The 19512-nt window shown below is 37.2% G+C and overlaps 1 protein-coding gene across 1 annotated transcript; it reads left to right on the top strand.

Moving 5' to 3' along the window:
• The first annotated feature begins 3458 nt into the window (after positions 1-3458).
• On the top strand, positions 3459-17834 carry LOC107303032 (26S proteasome non-ATPase regulatory subunit 11). Its single transcript, XM_015832211.1, has 14 exons — positions 3459-3596; positions 6279-6380; positions 6588-6712; positions 6900-6971; positions 7573-7630; positions 8837-9031; positions 10564-10708; positions 11600-11660; positions 13778-13840; positions 15077-15202; positions 16585-16620; positions 17033-17084; positions 17433-17575; positions 17688-17834. The coding sequence occupies exons 1-13, from the start codon at positions 3506-3508 to the stop codon at positions 17573-17575; spliced, it is 1269 nt and encodes a 422-aa protein (XP_015687697.1). The 5' UTR covers positions 3459-3505; the 3' UTR covers positions 17688-17834.
• Positions 17835-19512: the final 1678 nt, after the last annotated feature.

Below are 19512 nucleotides of genomic sequence, written 5' to 3'. Positions count from 1 at the left end.
AGAGATGCTACTTTATGACTCACTGTGACGGTTCTCACAGAGGAAGCGTAGATAGATAGTAAATGCATTTATTCTGCGGTTGTTGTTACTTTCATGTACGGAATTTGCCCAGGGTTATTAAACAAATCCCACTTTAAACGATGGGAGGATCATCGTGTAATCGAAGATCTCCCTATCAATCCCTTGAGTTTTATTAACCTGGAGGAGAGCGATTACCACAACCCCATAAATCCTTCAAATAGGCTCTGATGCAATTCGGATCCTGCCGGTACAAGTAAAAAAGACCGAGATACCATTTCAACAGAGGGAAGGGAAACAGAGTTCTTAAAATAATACGGCCTTAATAATTTGAGAAAGAAAAGGGAGGGCAGAAGGTGTCTTGCTGACACGTCATTGCCCCCGCCTTCAGTCATTCATCGGCTCACTCACCCGGGCCGCCATCTTGCTGTTCCGCAGCCGAAGACGCGACTGACAGGGGATGCGAAGACACCAAGCGCGAAATCTGTTAAGGAGGGGCGGGAGGAAATAGTTACATCACTTGCGAGAGGCGTGGTCAAACCCCTTCCCACCCACTTCCGCCCTTTCCTGCTTTACTCGTTCCTGTGTTCATGGGGAGCCGGGGAGGATGAGCGTCTGCACTGCTGGGTGACGTCTGTAAAATATTCTCCCTAGTTAGACCCACGAGTACCGTATAGAAGAGGGTAGCTAATGTGTTTTCAGTTAAAAGTAAGGGTAGGCAATCATCAAGGTGAACATTAATAGGAAGCTTTGCGAGATTTTATTAAATACTCTAATCTTGCAGATAAGCCTAAGGTTTTCCATGGGCAGTGCTGATGGCTGTACTTCACAAGCTAAGAGGATGAAGGTGGCTTAGAAAATCTTATCTACTGTAGCTTCTTAGAATATATAGAAACGATGGAGCCATTGCCATAAGTTTATTTCTGCATCCATAATGGCAATTTATTTTAAAATAAACATTTAAGAATAACCAACAGCTAAAAGCAAGCATAAGGACTAACTTGTTTAAGAAATCTTTGAGAAGAATAATCAATATTTGAGCCATCTATACTACTGAGGAGGACAATATACCAAAAGTAGATACCACTGAGCCTATCACCTGATCCATGCTTTCAAAAGTGGCAAAATGCTTCACAGACGCACTCTATATTCTTGGATTAAGTGGGTAGATTCTTTGCTATCAAGGGAGGAAACAACTTATGTTTTGGTGCAGAGAATGATCTCAGAGCAACTGATTCAACAGTATCAATACAACTAATACATGCCCTGACCTGTAGCGATAGACAAATAGGATGTTCGTGTAATATATTTTAAAGTGGTTCAAAAGATCAAGATGTAAATATGAACAAGAAAATGCATACATGCCCAAAAGAGCATATCTTAATAAACTATGAAATAAATTATGAATAATTAGTTCAGCATTCTGTTTCCAATTATAACTGCATAAATGTCTAATAATTGATATTACTGATTTTTCTCTATTGTACTGCCATGGCTCATAATAAAGACTCAGTCTACTGCAGACTGCAGTGATTATATTGCAGTACTGAAGCTATTGCACTTAGAGAATAGAAAAGCTAGGAAGTGTTGTATTGCACAAAATGTGTGTTTGCTTATTTAAAGAAGCTACTTAATATGACTTTTTTGTTTTGGGAAAATAAGTGTGCTTTCCAAGGTCCATATCACAAAAGAAATCCAGAGAAACTGGGACATTTTTCAATAATTTAAAGAATGTTCTGGATGGAAAAATTGAAAACATATTACAGTAAAAGTGGAGGGAAACATTGCCATGGAAACTAGAATTCTAAGAAGAATCTGTAATTTGTGTGTGTGTGTGTGTGCATGCCTATTGGAATATAGTTTTATTATAGAAAAGATACTATATACAGGTAGTCCTCAAATTATGACCACAATTAACTTCAACATTTCCATTGCTAAGTAAGACAATTAGTAAGTTTTGCCCCATTTTAAGACCTTTCTTGCCACAGTTATTAAGTGAATCACTGCAGTTGTTACTAAAACGGTTGTTAAGTGAATCTGGATTCCCCAATGACTTTGTTGAATATTTTGGTTACGTGACCATGAGGATGCTGCAACAGTTGTGTGAAAAACTTTCATAAGTTATTTTTTTCAGTGCCATTGTAACTTTGAACAGTCGCTAAACCAATGGTTGTAAGTCGAGGACTACCTCTACGAGACAATTACAGTAAGTAAGCATACCCCAGAAAACCACTATTTAATTATTCCTTATTGCCATAAAATCATTAGAGACTTTAGATCCTCTCTTATACCTGAGGTTTTAAGTCCTCAACTTAAAATCACAATTGAGCCCCAAATTTCTGTTGCTAAGTGAGATGGTTGTTAAGTGAATTTTGCTCCATTTTACAACCTTTCTTGCCACAGTTAAGTTAGTAACACAGTTGTTAAGTGAATCTGGCTTCTCCATTGACTTTGCTTGTCAGAAGGTCGCAAAAAATAAGTACATGATCCCAGGACACCTCAACCGTCATAAATATGAGTTAATTACCAAGCACACAATTTTGATCGTGTGACCATGAAGATGCTATAATTGTTGTGCGAAAAACGGTTATAAATCACTTTTTCCAGTGCTGTTGTAACTTCAGATGGTCACTAAATGAACTGTTGTAAGTCGAGGACCACATGTAATATAGAGATAATGCCAACCTACTTTGTAATAATTCTCAGATAATCTAAGTGATAACCTTTGGTTAGCAAGTGCTATCAATGAGCACAGAAACAGTAAGTAAAAATTCAAACTGCCATGAAAGAAATATGTATATACACCTTTCCCTCGCTGCAACTTGAATTTGATTTACCTCCTAATTCTGTGCAGATTTAAGACATCCAATTACATTTCATATAATTCTTAGAAGAGTAGCTTAAATTCTGTGGTCTAGCATCATAGGCCTGATCTACTGAATTTCAAAACATTTGTGTTTCATTCAAAATAAGTGGTTTTCCATTACCGTAAGTTGCAAAAAAAGGTTGGGCTGAGGATAAATCACTTGATTTTGACTTGAAATAGTGGTCTCTTTATTCTGAATTTAGAAGGGGATACTACTGAAGAAACGTTTAGAAACTGTCCTATTTGAAACTAGGGAATGGTGATAACCATGAGCAAACATCTAAATCAATTTCAGTCAATTGCAAGTTTGTGTGTACCTAACAATGGACGTATTCTACGTAGTTCTACGATGTTGAGTTAGCGAAGAGCGTAGACAGGTTAACATCTCCTGCCTCGCTTCTTTGGTATCCTAGTAACAACAACTTACCCGCTTGATTCCTACGACGTTCACAAAACACTACATTTCCCAGCCAACACTGCTTCTTGGTGGGTAATCATAGAGTTATATCATTACAGCTTGACGCAGCAAAGTGGAAGGAGAGGAAGTGAGACAAGCAGTTTCCGGTGGAAATAAGGCCCTGTGATTCCGGCCGGCGTGAGTGAGCGAGTTTGGCTTTTAAGATGGCGGCTGCGGCGGGCTTGGAGTTCCAGCGCGCCCAGTCTTTGCTGAGCACTGATCGCGAGGCCTCCATTGGCATTCTGCATTCCATAGGTGAGTTGGGCCCGCCGAAAAGGGGAAAACTGGCAGGTAATCTGGCTGCCGATAGTGGAAGGAGATTGATGCTGGGCCTGGAGGGGTTAGGCTGGAACCGCTGCTGACTCACTGTGAGCAACTCCGAAGGAAAGTGGGAGCTGTTAAGGAGGAATTTGGAAATGGGAAGGCTAGTGGGAAAGGCCTGAGTAGGTCTCTCTATTCAGCATCTATTCGTGGAAATGAAGAAAGCAAGTGAGGCTTGGAAGAGTGGAAATGCTAGGATTGATCTGAGGCGAGGGTCGAGGCTGACAGGTGGCCTCGGAGCACCAAGCGGGCCCTCTGACCTGTCATGTTGGCTTTTATTCAGAAGAGGTGACTTAAAGATTAGAAGCTAAACCGGCGGATTTGCCCGCTAGGAATGGTTTCTGCTGCCGCTTTTCACCTACTTTGTAGCCCTTGCCCTGGCCTAGTTAGGCTAGTTTGTAATTTCCTAAGCAGGCTGTCAGGCCTGCTTCACCTCCTTCACTTTTTCGGATCTCCGAAGGCCATTTTCTTTGGCGCTAAAAGAAATGAGTGGATGACGGTATACAGAGATTTGGAAAGTGTATGAGTTTTTGAAATGGAGGTTGATTTTCTAATGTGAGTGGAAAGTGGATTCTTGGTCACAGTTAATATGTAAGGAACTATATTACACTTGCTTTACTGGTAGTTTAATATGTTCATCATTCAATATTTATATCACTAGTTTTGACAGGCGGGTGGAGTACATAATACATTTTACATGGTGTGAAAAAATTCCCTTTTTGGTTCTAGAAAGTCAAGAGACTCTATTGGTAAGTGTAAATTAATATATCCTGAATGTTTTATTGATTCATTTGAAGAGTAAGAATGGTGGATCTAAAAAGAGCTAATACAGAAATTGGATATAGAAAAAAATGGCAAAGCAGCATGAGTAAAGCTATTGGTGGACCACATTTTAAATGTTTCTGGCTTTTCCCTGTAAAGGTATTTCTGGTAAGTTTGTTTGTTCCAAAAGTCTATTTTAACTCCATGTAGGTAAATATATGGTGTGGAAATAATCAGCTGCTGTTATTAAACAAGGTAGCTATTATCCTTATGTCCATTATGAGAACAGTTAACTATTGGTTAACTACTAGATTAGATGAGGTTTTGTTCTGATTTTAAAAGGACTGTCCTTGTAATGTTCATATGTAAAAAGAATTTGGTTGAATCAATTATATATAATTTTAAGCATATTCCAGAAAGGGTAGGTTTCCCAAATCAGATAGTGAGAGAAAATCCAATTTGCTGTACAAAAGGTGTGTAATTATGAGAATTACCTTTCAATGCAGATCCTCTTACACATCTGTCTTAATACTCTACTTCAGTCTTGGTCCGTGGACCCTTTGGGGGCCACAATGTTGTCACAGGGGACCTGTGAAGACTTGAAGAAATGTTATGATTTAAATCTTGAGTTAAGTCTTGGGGATCTGTGGCCATATTCCATACATTTTATTTCACATTTAAGTTAATTTTCTGTAAAACATGTTACTTGGTAACAGAGTTAGACAACATAACTTTTTCTCTCACAAAATAAATTTGAGTAAGTCAGACCCCTGCTGTGGAGCTTTTTTACTTTCATGAGCTTGCCAGCAGAGAAGAGATTAGGGAGATGAGTACACCACAGAGGGCAAACTGCTACCTGTACACCAAAGATTCCCTGGCCTTGTAGTGCTTAGTGAATCCTGATAGTGAGTCACTGGAAAATATAAAGAGAAAACAGATTTAGGAAATTGGTTCCTCTGCATTTTCACTGTACTTGACAATATTTAGCCTAAGACAAAATAAGTTTTATGAGATTCTGATTTTTCTAAAAAAATGTTGGCTTAAAAATTGATATTAATTTTGCTCAGTAACTTTGCTATTGAGAACTGTTGTATCCTGAGAACAGCTTTTGTTGTCAGTAAGTTTATTTTAGGTCATAGCATTTGTTTTTCTATAATGCCATAATTTTAAGCACAATCTATCATAGGTGTCAGTGTTGCTCTTCTTTCCATTGCCAGTTGTCCCAGAATGAAAAGAAGATAAATTAGAATGGAATAGAATGGCTAATTTTGCCAATGAACCTTTGTAAGTAGATTATAGTGGAGAGATGTGTTTTTTAATTTCAAGAAAGTATATGATATTCACCCTCAATATTGCTAAAGATAGTTGGATGATCTCTCAAACGAGAAGTTTGTATTTCCTTCATGCCTTAAATATTGGATGTTGCACTGTTGCACTGTGCAGTTTACTGTATTGGCTTCTCTGAATAATAGTGGGTTTTTGTCTGTTCATACAAATACATTGGCACTGGTGACATATTTGTTCTTTGTGTTGAATATTTTTCTATGCATTATCTTATTTACAATATCTAGTATGGGAGATTCATTTCATAGTTGTGCCTATATTTATGCTGATTTAAGTATTAACACCAAATGGGGTAACATCAAGTCGCCCTGTATAAATATTCTATGTTATGAACTGCTTCATCATGCAGATCTTTCAGCTCCTTTCCAAGACTCTGAACAATTTGTCAGGCATGTGTTTTTGGCTTATAAGAAGGAAATTTAAAATGGAAGTTTTGGGGACTTGTAAACAGTCTTTGATTTGATATATGGCTATATGCTCTTCTTTCATCAAAATCTTTTATCTTCTCAGTGAAACGTGATGTTCAAGAGAATGATGAAGAAGCAGTCCAAGTCAAAGAACAGAGCATCCTGGAACTCGGAAGTCTCTTGGCCAAGACAGGACAAGCAGAAGGTGAATCCTATGTTTAAAGCAATTTAATGGTCACATTACTAGTAGTTTTTCTAAAAAATATGCCTTTTCTGGCTCAGATAACTGACTGCTGAAATTTATGTGTGGTCACTTTTTTCTAGAATATAAACATAACTTTTTATAATGCATTCTGATACAATTTCAGATCCTGAACTATATTGCTACTTGATTATTTTATCATTAATATAGAGCTTGGAGGACTTCTGAAGTATGTGCGTCCTTTCTTGAACTCCATTAGCAAGGCAAAGGCAGCCCGTCTGGTTCGGTCCCTGCTAGATCTATTCCTAGATATGGAAGCTGCAACAGGACAAGAGGTGAGACAACTGAAATTCAGGCACAGGTATGCTACTGCAAATTCAGAATGTTGGCAGTTGTTTCTGAAAAGTCCTCTTGCAAATGTTCAGAAACAGTTTATGTAGAAAATGGTATCATGACAGTAGTGATGGTAGTGATGGTACAAATAGTAGAAAAATAATTGAATAAATGTGGTTTTTCTTTTAGGTTGACCTATGTCTTGAATGCATTGAATGGGCCAAATCAGAGAAGAGGACATTCCTGCGCCAAGCTCTGGAGGTAGGATGTAACATATGCCCATTGTAGTTAATGTAGTGATGTGCAATATTCTTTCACTTGTTATTTGGGTATGGAACCTGACATCCTGTATGTCAATATATTATACTCAAACATTTGTCATTACTTTTTTCTCTAGATTATTGATGGCATATTCTCAAGTAGTAGTTTGGAGTATGATAAGCTTCCAAACTAATATTCACATGTTATTCCAGGCAATTTTTCCTCCAGCTTATAATGCATATATATTTTGCTTTTTAAAAGAGCTTTCTCAGATATGAAGTAAGATTTTTACTTGTAAATGGATTAATAGAATGGTGTTTCTCTCTGTATGTGTTAACACATGCAGTTCCATGTATGCCTTTAGTCCATGTTTCTATCCTTGAAAGTGTCACTTCAAAAGCATTTTTTCTGCTGATTTCTTTTGCATTACTGTGGATGTAACTTTCTAGTATGGGTTTTTTTTTCTGTGTTTTCTTGTCACTCCTGATACATTTTCCCAAGAGCCTTGTCTGGTTCATATTTTACACATTTTGGCTCTTAGATCAGTATCTAATTATCATAAGGTAGTTTTGATAACGATTCTTTACTTTTCTCTCTTTAGGCAAGGCTGGTTTCTTTGTATTTTGACACAAAAAAGTATCAAGAAGCATTGCAGTTAGGTAAGTTGACTTCTGTAATCATCCCTAGACTGATCCCAATGATTATTTACAGTTATTCTAGGGATGTGTACAATGGTGAATGCATGGAACAGCTAATTTGAGGTGATTTTTACATGAACTGAGAACATGTTTGGCCTCGACATGGAATGAATTAGCGCTATTTTTGATCTGGAAACAGTTTGAAACATTTGTTACAAGCTGCATTGTTTTCAGGTAGGATATAGAGAGGGGAAAAGTCAAGGCCACTGGGGTTGGTAGAGGCTATGGGGAAAGGCGAAGATCCTAGAAAGACTGGGGATGAACAGGAGAGAGGGATACTGGAAGTTGCTAAGGGAAGAAAAAAGGTGTTCTGCACCAGTTTTGACCTACTTATCCCATAAAATCACTCCCACAGGATATCATATTAGCTAAGTATTTATCTTTTGTTTTCCCGATGAACTACAGCCAGTCCAAGATGTTTTGGTAAAATGTCCAGAACCCAATATGCTTGTAGGTTTGAAACAAAATATATGTTCTTAATTTTTCATAGTGACTTAGTTGAGCAACTAGCAATTGCTGAGTTTTCTGCATTGTAAAGAATAATAAAGTATCTTATTAATGACTAATACCATTAGTTAGGCAACATAATGTATTTGGAAGCTTTGGGAATATCATACTGATATTGAAAAAGAGAAATATTAGTTTTTGCATTTAGTGTATTAACTTTGTATGTGCTGTTTTCACTCTTCCTATATTTTGATCAGAGTAATGTATTATTTTTTTTCTAATTGAGTTAAAGCAGCGGTTCTCAACCTATGGGTCGCGACCCCATTTGGGGTCGATCAACCATTTCACGGGGGTCGCCAAGCAAGGCTGTCCGCCATTTTCCCCCCCTTTTCTGGCGGGTGCCTTACCTCCCTTGAGTTGGGCCAGCTGGTGGTCGGCCTGCTCCGTCTCTGCCGCTTGCCAGCTACGCCTCGGCCGGTGCAGGGGGCGGAACCACGCATGCGCGACGCTCCCGGGCAGGGAAAGTCCTCGACTTACGACCGTTTGGGTAGTCCTCGACTTACGACCGATTTAGTCCTCGACTTACGACCGGTTTAGTCCTCGACGTACGACCGGTTGGGGGGTCGCGGCATTAAAAAGGTTGAGAACCACTGAGTTAAAGGATTCAGAAGAAGGTTTTTAATATGGTGTAAATGCCACCATCCATGTTGTTTTCATCAGGCTCACAGCTTTTGCGGGAGTTAAAGAAGATGGATGACAAGGCCTTGTTGGTGGAAGTGCAGCTATTAGAGAGCAAAACTTATCATGCCTTGAGCAACCTGCCAAAAGCCAGAGCAGCATTAACCTCTGCCCGAACCACAGCCAATGCAATCTATTGTCCACCCAAGTTGCAGGCAGCATTGGATATGCAATCAGGTATGGCCTTGTGCTTTTTTCGTATTATGGGTGCCTTGATCTTGGGTCATCAGTACTTGCACCATCTGAGAAATAAAATCTAGCATTTTCACGTCTTGAGTCCCCAGATTATTTTAATCTGCAATGTACCGCAGCCACCTTGCTAGCTGTCCAGGGTTCTTGCATTCTTATAACAACCAGAGCACAAAATGGGGAAAGATTGGCTTATAATCTCATGCAGAATAAACTGTAGGTCATAGAAAAAAAGAAAAAAGAGCCAGTTTGGTGTAGATGCTGGCCTAGAAAACAGGAGGGAGGGAGGGAGTTCTCTAAGCATGAAAGTTGGCTAGATGACTTTGGGCCAGTCATTCTCCCTCAGTCTTACCCACCTCACAAGGTGATAGTTGTGGGGAAAATAGGAGGTAGCAATATTAGGCATGTTCACCACCTTGAGTTATATATAAAAACAGGATAAAAATCTAATAATGCAAAAATGTTTATGACAGAATCACGCTGAAGCAGTCTGTCTAGGGAAAATTGTAGTATGTACTGTATATTCCAAAGATTATTGTATGAATAGATAATTTTCAAAGTTTATTGTAGGCTAAGAATATCTGCTTTGAATGATACAGTTAGTCCTCGAGTTACAATGATAGAAATTGCCATTGCTAAGGAATGTGATGTTGTATGATTGTATTACTTAGTGACAGCAGCCATCGTTAAGCAAGGAACTCATGGCCTTGTGACCATGATTTCTGATTTCTTTGATTTTGCTTGTGAGAAGCCACAGGAAACATCAGAAATTATGATCACGTGATTGTGGCTTGCTGCAATGTTGTAATTGCAGGCATTACTGTGGGAACATTGCAGTGGCTGGAACTCCGAGGGTCTGTTATAAGTCTCCTCATTCAAAGCCATTGTAAGTTTGAGCAGTTGCTGAATGAATGGTGGTAACCTAAGTACTATCTGTAATTGCTGGATTTCTTGTAGCATTTTGAAAAGAATTTATTTTATATAAAGAATTCATGCAAAATAGAAACATCTGACCATTGCTTCAGTGATTACAAGAACAGATAAGTTTTGTTTTATATGTTAAGATGCAGTCATTAGCAACTAGATACAGACAGAATTTATCTGAATAGTTAGATAATGCTCTTTTGTTAAAGTATATCCTGAATTATACGTCTGAACATTTCTTGATTATTTCCTTGACATGACTTCTGTAATTTAGTAGGTACTTAATATAGTTGATGTTGTTTTGAGTCTCATTCAGTCTGCTATCAGAAAGGTTGGTGAAACTTTAAATATTGGAAGAAATTATATCTATTATTTTTCATGAGTATATGAAAATAAATTTTGTGAAGATTAGAATAATTTTAGCTATAGCACAATTATTTTTTCTTGTTCTACCTCACAGCAGGGGATAAATAAGAAAGTTTAACAATTTTCTGGCTTCGAGAAATAAATAGGATTTGGCAGCAATGTTTTCCCTTATCTTGTTCTCCAGGTACCTCAGTTATATTCAGACTTCTTTTTTATTTCCCCTTTAATAGGTATTATCCATGCAGCAGAAGAAAAGGACTGGAAGACAGCATATTCTTACTTCTATGAGGCATTCGAAGGTTATGATTCTATTGACAGCCCCAAAGCCATCACTGCATTGAAGTATATGCTGCTGTGCAAGATCATGTTAAACTCGTATGTGATTTTATTGATTGACATAGGGAATGCAACATGCACTTACTTCCTTTTTTTACACCTGCACAGAGGACAGTTGCTCTGACCATACCACAGGCTGCAATTTGTTAAATTCTTATATCAATAAGTTGAGTTTCAATTCCTGATGGTGGTTGAAAAGATAAGAACACCAAGAGGAAAAAGGGAAAAATTAAAAGCCAGGAAAGGGAGCAAACAAGGGTAGAATGTTTGCCTTTGTGTCTCATTTAGATTTCTCCATATTGGAATTGCATTACCACTGGCAAAATATTACCTCTTTCAGCTCTGCTCTAAAAAACCTAGGCAGTGCTTGATAGAAGCAAATCCTTAAGAGTGAAAAGGCCACTATATTTGAGTTCCTTGCCATCTAACAGAATTGAGTGTCTTATAACATGCTTTCCTAGTCAAAATATTGAGGAGACTCAGTTGACTACTGGGATAGCTGGAGGTTAAAATATAACTTTACTTTTATTTCTGACAGCTAAGAGAAAGCAAAGGTTCTCTTGGTTTTTCTTCACCAGAATGAATGACATTTGAAAAAGGAAATCCTAGAAACATTTTGTCCAATCCTTTATATCAATACTGTTATTTTGTTATTGATGTCAGAATATCTGGTTTGTAGTTCCATATATATTTCTTGATCTTTTTATTATTACTCTGACATTTCCAGTGGCTACAAGCAAAAGCTGGTTTCTTTTTCTCCTGATTTTCTTTGGTTCATGCTTATTGGGCATTCCCATAAAGCATTTTGAATATATTAATATAAAACTGATAATAGAATGCAGATTTTTCTGGAAAGCAGTGATTATATGGTGAGGTACCTTTGTAGCCTGAATTCAGGGATTCAGTAAATATATTTTTGCTTTTTTACAGACCTGAGGATGTGCAGGCATTGGTGAGTGGGAAGCTTGCATTGCGGTATGCAGGTAGACAGGTATAAAAATCCTCAACTATTTTTTGTTCCTGAACATTTTTCCAATTCTAGCTAACTCCTATTAAAAGAAAGTTTGTAAATATTGCTCAAAACAGTTCCCACTAATTTGTTCTACTACCAGCTGTATTTTATGAGATGTCTTTTTTGCATCCTATGTGGTCTGGGAACCCATCAGTTGGCATGTGTTCCCATCTGAATGCAGAAAGATGAGCTAACAGCATTAGTGTAGTGATTCATCAAAATGGGGTTTGTTAAAAAGCAGCATCCCTGATCTTATGTCATTGGATTACTATCATTGAGCTCAATTGAACTGGATGGCTAGGGGGCTTGACTGTATGTGGTATTGATGTATCAGTTTCTTTTTGTCCCCTTTCTTGATCCGAGTCAGACAAGTCATGATGGATCAGATCTCTGGCATAGTGATTGGCAAGATTAGGGCAAATCAGGCTGCTTTAGACTTGCTCAAGTGTGAAGTTTTCTCTGCTTTGATGATGGAGTTAAATTGTAGGGCTCTTGAGATTTATAAAGGCTTTCTGCATTGTCAAATTCAAGGATACCAAATCAGTGTTTGGCCTGCTGCACACATTATTTCTAGCTTTTAAGTTCATTATGTTCTCAGTATTCTTGGTCCAAAAAGAGTTAATTACTACTATTTCCAAGGCCTCGTCTGTAACTTGGGTTTTTGACATTATTTTAGGAGTATTATTGCAACTTTGTCGTGACAAGAATGCTAGGGTTACTGGTTGCCATGGTTTTTATAATTTGGCACGCTGCCCTTGGCATTGGGCAAAACAATTTCTGCTCAGAGTAATAGATTGAATGCACTCCTTTTGTCATCCTGAAAAACACATAGTTGATATATTTGAAAAATGCCTCTCAAAAGTGCTTCCAAACATGGAAGGAATTGTAATGGATTAAATGACAACAAAATAATTTGATATCTTGCCACAGTTGGAAAACTGCGTTTTCAAAAATAGTGGCTAAATGCTAGAATACAGTAATAGATTTTCTAGTAAGCCAGCACCCATTATTATTATTTTTTTGTGCAATGTGATGCTATATGATCTCTCTTTATTTCACTGTTCTTATTAGTCTTAACTTGGTTTCTCCAGTAGTTTTCTTTCATGACTAGCTCTGAGATGTCCACTGTTAGTGGCAGTCTTTTAAACTTCTGTGTAAATTGCTAAACTATCTGCAAGTTTTACCCAAGAGTTTCAAAAGCTGTTTTTAAGGCGCCCACATTCTTGTTTATAGACAGTTAATATTCAAAGATTGAAATTACTGTTTGTGCAGTCAGTCGGCATCATCTGGCAACAAGATCTGTTGTAAATTTATTTAAAGGTTGTTTAACTTACTCCTCCCTCATTGAGGATATATGAATTGTTGCTTCAGGGTGGAAAGCTAAGGAAGCATTCTGATCATTGGTTTCCTTGTTTATAAGAGAAGACAGCTCTAGAAATGCTTGCTTTTCAAGTTCTGTTTCCAAATCCCAATTCAGATGGTCATATGTAGCTTGGTCTTGTTAGCTTTATTTACAGTGTTCTTGCCCAGCATAATTATTTTGTCTTCTTGGTGGTTTAGTTAAAATCTGGACTTGTTCTGTTGCATAGGGGAGGGGATTTTGTCTTTTATTTGAGAGGTTAAACTGGATTAAATTCCGGTTTTCAGGATATTACAACTCTCTAATCTTCAAGGGATAGTTAAAACACCAAGCAAATAGATTGTCCTGTCAACTCATCAGAGCCAGTTTCCTACTTCCAGTCCTAGTTAGCATTTCTATATTTTAATGAGTTTAGATCCCCATTGATGGATTTGAGTTGCATTGACTACTTGGGCGCTTTCAGGTACTTCATTATAGCAGCCTAAATTTCTGCTTCCATGTTGGGATTATTTTGTCTGGATAATGTTTTTTGAAAATATACCTGAATGCTTCTGTGATTTAGCAACTGTGTGAGTTAAATGAGCATAGAAGAATTAAAACAGTATTTTGATCAAGGTTCCTTCCTGAATTACATTCTATCCAACTAAAGCAATTTTCTCATGTGAGAACAATACAAGTACTATTACTATCTAGTGGTTCAGAAGAACATAAGCGTTGGCTCTACTCTGTTTTACAGACAGAAGCTCTGAAATGTGTAGCTCAAGCTAGTAAGAATCGATCACTGGATGATTTCAAAAAGGTAAGCACCTATAATAAGAAAAATGGGTTGAATATCTTTGTATTAGGTTAATTATTAGAAAAGGAAAAGCAGAAAAGAAAAAGGGAGAGATGTCTTCAGTATACTCAGCCTTTGAGTCTTCAAAATACATTTGCAGAAGTCATTTGAAAATAGCGTTTGTCAAGGTGGCCTGGGCTATTACAAGGCCACATTTTCAATTGTTTTAACTGAAAAGTCTGATTTCTTCAGAAGGTGGATTTTAAGTTGAAGACGTTTCATTGAAAGTCAGAAAAATCAATAACTTGGATCCTGCTATTGTATAAGTCACCCAGTGAAAATATTCTGAAGATAACATGTTTTACAGAAATTTCAGGCTTCTCATGCACAAATCAAAGCCAAACTAGAAGAACTATTGGAACAGAAAGAAAAATAGTTAACTTCTGTTATTGGGAAATAAAGTACTATGTTCAAATATTTCCTTCTTCAACTTTGATAAAATATCTCTATCAGTATATAGATATTTCTTGGAAGAATATCTTGATTTGCACAACAGACCTGAATTAGGGCTTATTTACAAAATTACATTTTAATTTGATTAGGGCTACTTCTGTATGAGAAACTATTTGGATCCAAAGTGGAAGTAATACTTTTAACTTGCTATCTCTTTTGAATCTCCATAAAGAGATGATAACAGATTCAGCTAGCATACTTACACTCCCTCCGAAGCACTATTTTTGCTTCAGATCTGAACAAACATGCATCACTAGGAATACCATATGATATCTGCAAGAGACCAAAAGACCAAGTGCCTAATGGATATTCATAGGTCTGTGTGTTTTTAGTGAATGTTATTTTCATTAGTCTCATAATAATTTCAGTCCCATATGTAATTCTTTTTAATCATGTCAAAGATTATTCTAAAAATGAATGGCCATGAATGGTCTGCAGGATCCAATCTGGGTTGATCACCGGGACCAGAGATTTAGTTCTCCGAGCTTTTGGACTCATGCTGGAGCCCATCTACCAGAAAAAAAAAACCACCCATTCCAGCAGAGAGAAGTTCCCTGAGTCCAAAAACTCAGAAGGCTAAACATCTCGTCTCAGTGACTGACCCAGATTGGATTCTGCAACATTATCCTGCAACACGTATATTTGCCTTCATTCATGAATGATCTGCAATAACTTTAAGTAACTTAGTCAGAATGATAGTGAGATAGCCTCCTGCATTCAGTAATGATTGAATTTGATCTGCCACAGGCATTGAAAGATTATAAAATGGAACTCAGGGATGACCCCATCATCAGCACGCATTTGGGCAAACTGTATGATAACTTATTGGAACAAAACCTCATCCGGGTTATTGAGCCTTTTTCCAGAGTGCAGGTAAAATGTTTCTGCAGAGCTTCCCATGCTATTTTCCTGCTTCAATGAAGTCATGGTTTTGTCTCTTTTCCCATCAAATTGGGCATGAAGAGTTTATTTTAAAACATTGGCATTTTCACATAAAAGTAATCCAAGATTTGCTTTAAATCTTTTAAACCCTTTTAAATTTCTGTCTTATTGAACTAGTTAAAGTCCTCTAATTATGTCTTATTTGGCCAATTCTGATTTGCCTTCCTTTATTTCTTTTGGATGGAGTACAAAACCAAAGTGGGATTAAACTATTATTGTGGTCTCAAACATAATGACAAACCCCGGTTAAAACAGGGAAGGATTTGTAAACTTAGAGCATCGTGTTGTGGTTGATTGTATTGGAAAAAAATGGTTTCTTATATTATATTTTTATTTATTTGATTAATTTGGTCATCATGCTAAACATAGTATGACATAGCATTTTAGAAGAAAAGCTGTATATGAATAAATAAAATAAATAATAAAATAATTTTGTCTAAGCCAGGCCATTTTGAAATTTTCTGTACATGAATTAGGACTAGAGTAGTACAGGAGGAATTACAGGGTAGAATGAATTGTGTAAGACTGTTCCAAATCTTGAACAGTAGCTTTGAATATCAGGTCAATAAATGGATTTAGTTTTTTGTTGTCCATCTCTGGACTCACTCAATCTTATCAATATCTTTATTAAGTGAGGTCTCCAGAATTAGATACAGTGTTTCAAATGGATAATTGATCACACAGGTGATAAGATTATTTCAAATAATTGATCATAAAACTGGTAAGATTATTTCAAGATGACATCTTTTTTTTAAGAAAACTGGTATGAGTCGATAATCTTAATATTTTTTCTATCAAATTAATAAAAATGTAATTGCCAAAATGACCTTGTGTTTCATTATGGAGAAAAAATTCTGTCGAGTGTGAATCAAAGAATCAGAAGAGCTAACACCAAAGTTAAAATTGTGTAGAAAATAAGGAAGGTAAACTTGACAGATCCATTGTAAAATCCATTACCAAAGTGACAAGGGAAAATATATATTAAGTCTATAACAAGCAGAAAATATGTGGAAGAGAGTCAGACAAATATCTTCCTAATTCACATGAATATAAAAACGCAAGGAGATATAGCACAATCAAACTTGTAAGATTCTGTTATTATAGCCACTCTTAATAAAAGTTGTTTTAGCCTTCCAGTGAAGTGGATTCTTGGCCTGGTCTCTCTGATAAGGCTGATAATTTCTCACAGTTAGTTGTGAAGGCAATGGTAGAAGCAAATAGTGTGAAGATTAACAGATAATTACTCCATATTGATGTTTCTATCAGAAAAATAACACTTCCTCATTGTGGCCCCACCTTATTTGCTTTTGCAGATCGACCATATATCTATCCTTATCAAGTTATCAAAGGTAAGCACTTAAATGTTGCTGCCTACATAATGCTATTTTCAGTCATTTTTTGTTACAATGTCAATAACAGTTGGGGGGGGGAATCACATTAATTTTCTTCAGCAACAGAAGTGATTTAAGAAATCCCAAATTCAATTTCAACTCTTTTTAAAAAGACATAAGTAATTTTCATAGAATTTAAATGAAAAGAAAAAAAGAACTTACTAAGCCTGAAATAATGTAACTCCGTATCTGTAGAAATAAGCTGTATTGCTAAACAGATATTCATGAGTTGAACTGTAAGAACTTTGGCAACTGTTTCTTTGAAATAAGTAAGTAGTGGAAAATAGTTTTTCAAGGGAAAACAAAGGGGGGGAAATTGTTCTAAGCAAGGAGCTTTCTCTCATTTGAATGTTTCCTGATTCAATTTCAGGCAGATGTGGAAAGAAAGCTCTCTCAGATGATTCTGGACAAAAAATTCCATGGTGAGTCTTCCACAATTCTCAAGAAAAGAGTATGTTTCTGCCCTTTGTAATATTTGATAGTATTTCTTTTTGAATAAATATGTACCTAAACAAGCATTAACAATATAATATAGATTGTATTATATTGAGGAATTCCTACAACTTGTAGGGCTTTTCCTTTATCCTGGTCTTTAAAACTACTGCATTTAGAATCTATATAGTTGGGGTCTAATTTTTATTTATTAAATAATTAATCCCAGCTACTCTACTTGATCTGCTCCTTTGAAGTCTGTCAAAATTAAAGTGGAACATTCTGTGTTAGAGATATAAGCTATCCAAGAATCTTAATTGAAACTTTTCTCTCATTAGGGATTCTTGACCAAGGTGAAGGCGTCCTGATTATTTTTGATGAACCACCTGTAGACAAAACATACGAAGCTGCTCTGGAGACCATTCAGAATATGAGTAAAGTAGTGGATTCATTATACAACAAAGCCAAGAAGCTGACATAGGTGAGGGGGTTCTTACAGCCCATGATTAAAGCTGTAACAGATGTTTGTACCCCCTCCAGAAGGATTATGCTATTGAGTGATATGCCTCCATCTTTTTTTTTTCCCCTTGCAGAATTGAAAACTGTTGGCTGTTTGGAGCGTTGATGCGTGAAACCTTTGGGGGGTGGTGGAACAAAAGGCTAGAAGATGGTGGGGGTTTTTTGGTTCCCCACGCCCCTTTTGCTCTCCTTGTCACTCAAAAAGTTTAAGACAGCCTTTCCCAACCTGGTGGCCTCCAGATGTGTTGGAACTATAGGTCTTTGAATTCCTAATCAACATGGCCAGGAATTCTAGGATTTATAGTCCCAATATATCTGGAGGCCACTAGGATAGGGAAGGCTGTTTTAAGACTTCCTCATCTGATCCATCTTGTCTATACAATTGTGTGTTCCAGTTTCCACGTAACCTTTTACCTGCTGAACTTTGTACTGGGATGGGGAAATAATGTTTTTTTTAAAAAAAGAAGTGTTTTGGGGTGAGGGGGGGAAGGGAAGCAGTGGCAGCATCCTAAATAAAAGGACTGAGGCTTATGCTACCTTTAAAATGAACAAACTTGCTTTTCATTTTCTTGAAGGTGGCAAAGGGATGGGCCAAGATGTCTTGTAAGTCACAAGAACCCAGCCACACAAAATTCCTGCATAGAAGGTATTTCTTCTGTGCATTGTGTCCAACATGATTGTCCGCAGGCATACATGCACTGGGTAATCAAGCTTGATTACTGTTTCTAAGCATGTGCCCAGGTAGCAAATGTCCATGAGTGCATGTTGGTTTCCCACAAACTCCCTCCATAGCATTGTGTTCTATGTAGGAATTTTGTCCTTTGTAAAGGGTGAATTAGAAATTGGGAGCTTATATTAACTTTGTGTTCAGAATTCAGGAGTTATGGGCAGTCAGGGTGGCTAAGCCACATCAATTTTCACACTTATTGAAGAATCAGTAAAAAAAATATTATAGGCCTCTGTCATCCTTAAGTGCCCCATCTACAATTCTTAGGCCTTATCACATGGGGCCTGCTTAAAATACAGTTTTCCATAACAGTAAAAGGGCAGAAAATAGCCACTCTTGAACAGTAGCACTCAAGGTTTCCTGGTTCTGTATTGCATGCTTTTTTAAAAAAAAGGCTAGAATGTACTTGCCTTTTAATTTTGCAAGATATGCCATTGAAAGTACAATTGAGCTTCTGTTCTTAATAGTTGATTTCTTTAAAAAACAGTAGATGGGTTTTTATTAACGGAAGGCTGGTTTGGGCCATCCAGAGGTATTTTTAATCTCTGTTCCATTCCCTGAGCATCAAGAATAAAGCCTCCCTTTGAGGGTGAGGGCATGGCTGCATATTACACTACCCATGTGGCTGCTATCTGAAACTGCATTCTTCTGTTACTATGCCAGATATCTATGGGGATTTACTGCAGAACAGATTTCCTAAAGTTTACCATACGGTCATTTCAGCAATGAATTTCCTCATAATCTATGTTAAAGATCAAGCAACTAATTGCTCCAATATTAAATTAATCTGACTACTAGATATAATGATGGAGCAAGTGATAATTATTGAATTTTCTGGCAACCTATCTTTTGCATTGGTAGGAGGCATCCCTGCCTACTTCACTATTATTTCCGGAAAACAATTTTTGGCCATAAACATTTCATCAGGGAGAGGGGAGAACTTTTCAGAGGCACCTTTGCAGCAAAAATAAAGCAGCCTTCTTACTCCTGGTGCCCACAAATTATCTTGGATTTCAGCTCAAGTAATTCCAAGCTGGCATGGTCTGAGGAGCCTTGGCATGTATTGGGGGGGGGGGGGGAATCCTAGAATGAAGGAGATTGCTGTAAATGATTTGCCTCTTAAAACTGTCTCTGTTCAAATCTGGAGGAACTTTAGAGTGATGGTTTTGTGT

Source organism: Protobothrops mucrosquamatus, unplaced genomic scaffold, assembly GCF_001527695.2.
Source record: "Protobothrops mucrosquamatus isolate PMUCROS unplaced genomic scaffold, P.Mucros_1.0 scaffold1, whole genome shotgun sequence".
Taxonomy (NCBI): Eukaryota; Metazoa; Chordata; class Lepidosauria; order Squamata; family Viperidae; genus Protobothrops; species Protobothrops mucrosquamatus.
The sequence above is the reverse complement of the archived record's forward strand: the minus strand, read 5'-3'. Positions and strand labels throughout refer to the sequence as shown.

Coding starts and splice junctions, on each gene's coding strand:
- LOC107303032 (XM_015832211.1), top strand. CDS start 3,506: ATGGCGGCTGCGGCGGGCTTGGAGTTCCAGCGCGCCCAGTCTTTGCTG. Junction 6,713..6,899: donor AAGCTGCAACAGGACAAGAG/GTGAGACAACTG, acceptor TTTTTCTTTTAG/GTTGACCTATGTCTTGAATG. Junction 6,972..7,572: donor TCCTGCGCCAAGCTCTGGAG/GTAGGATGTAAC, acceptor TTCTCTCTTTAG/GCAAGGCTGGTTTCTTTGTA.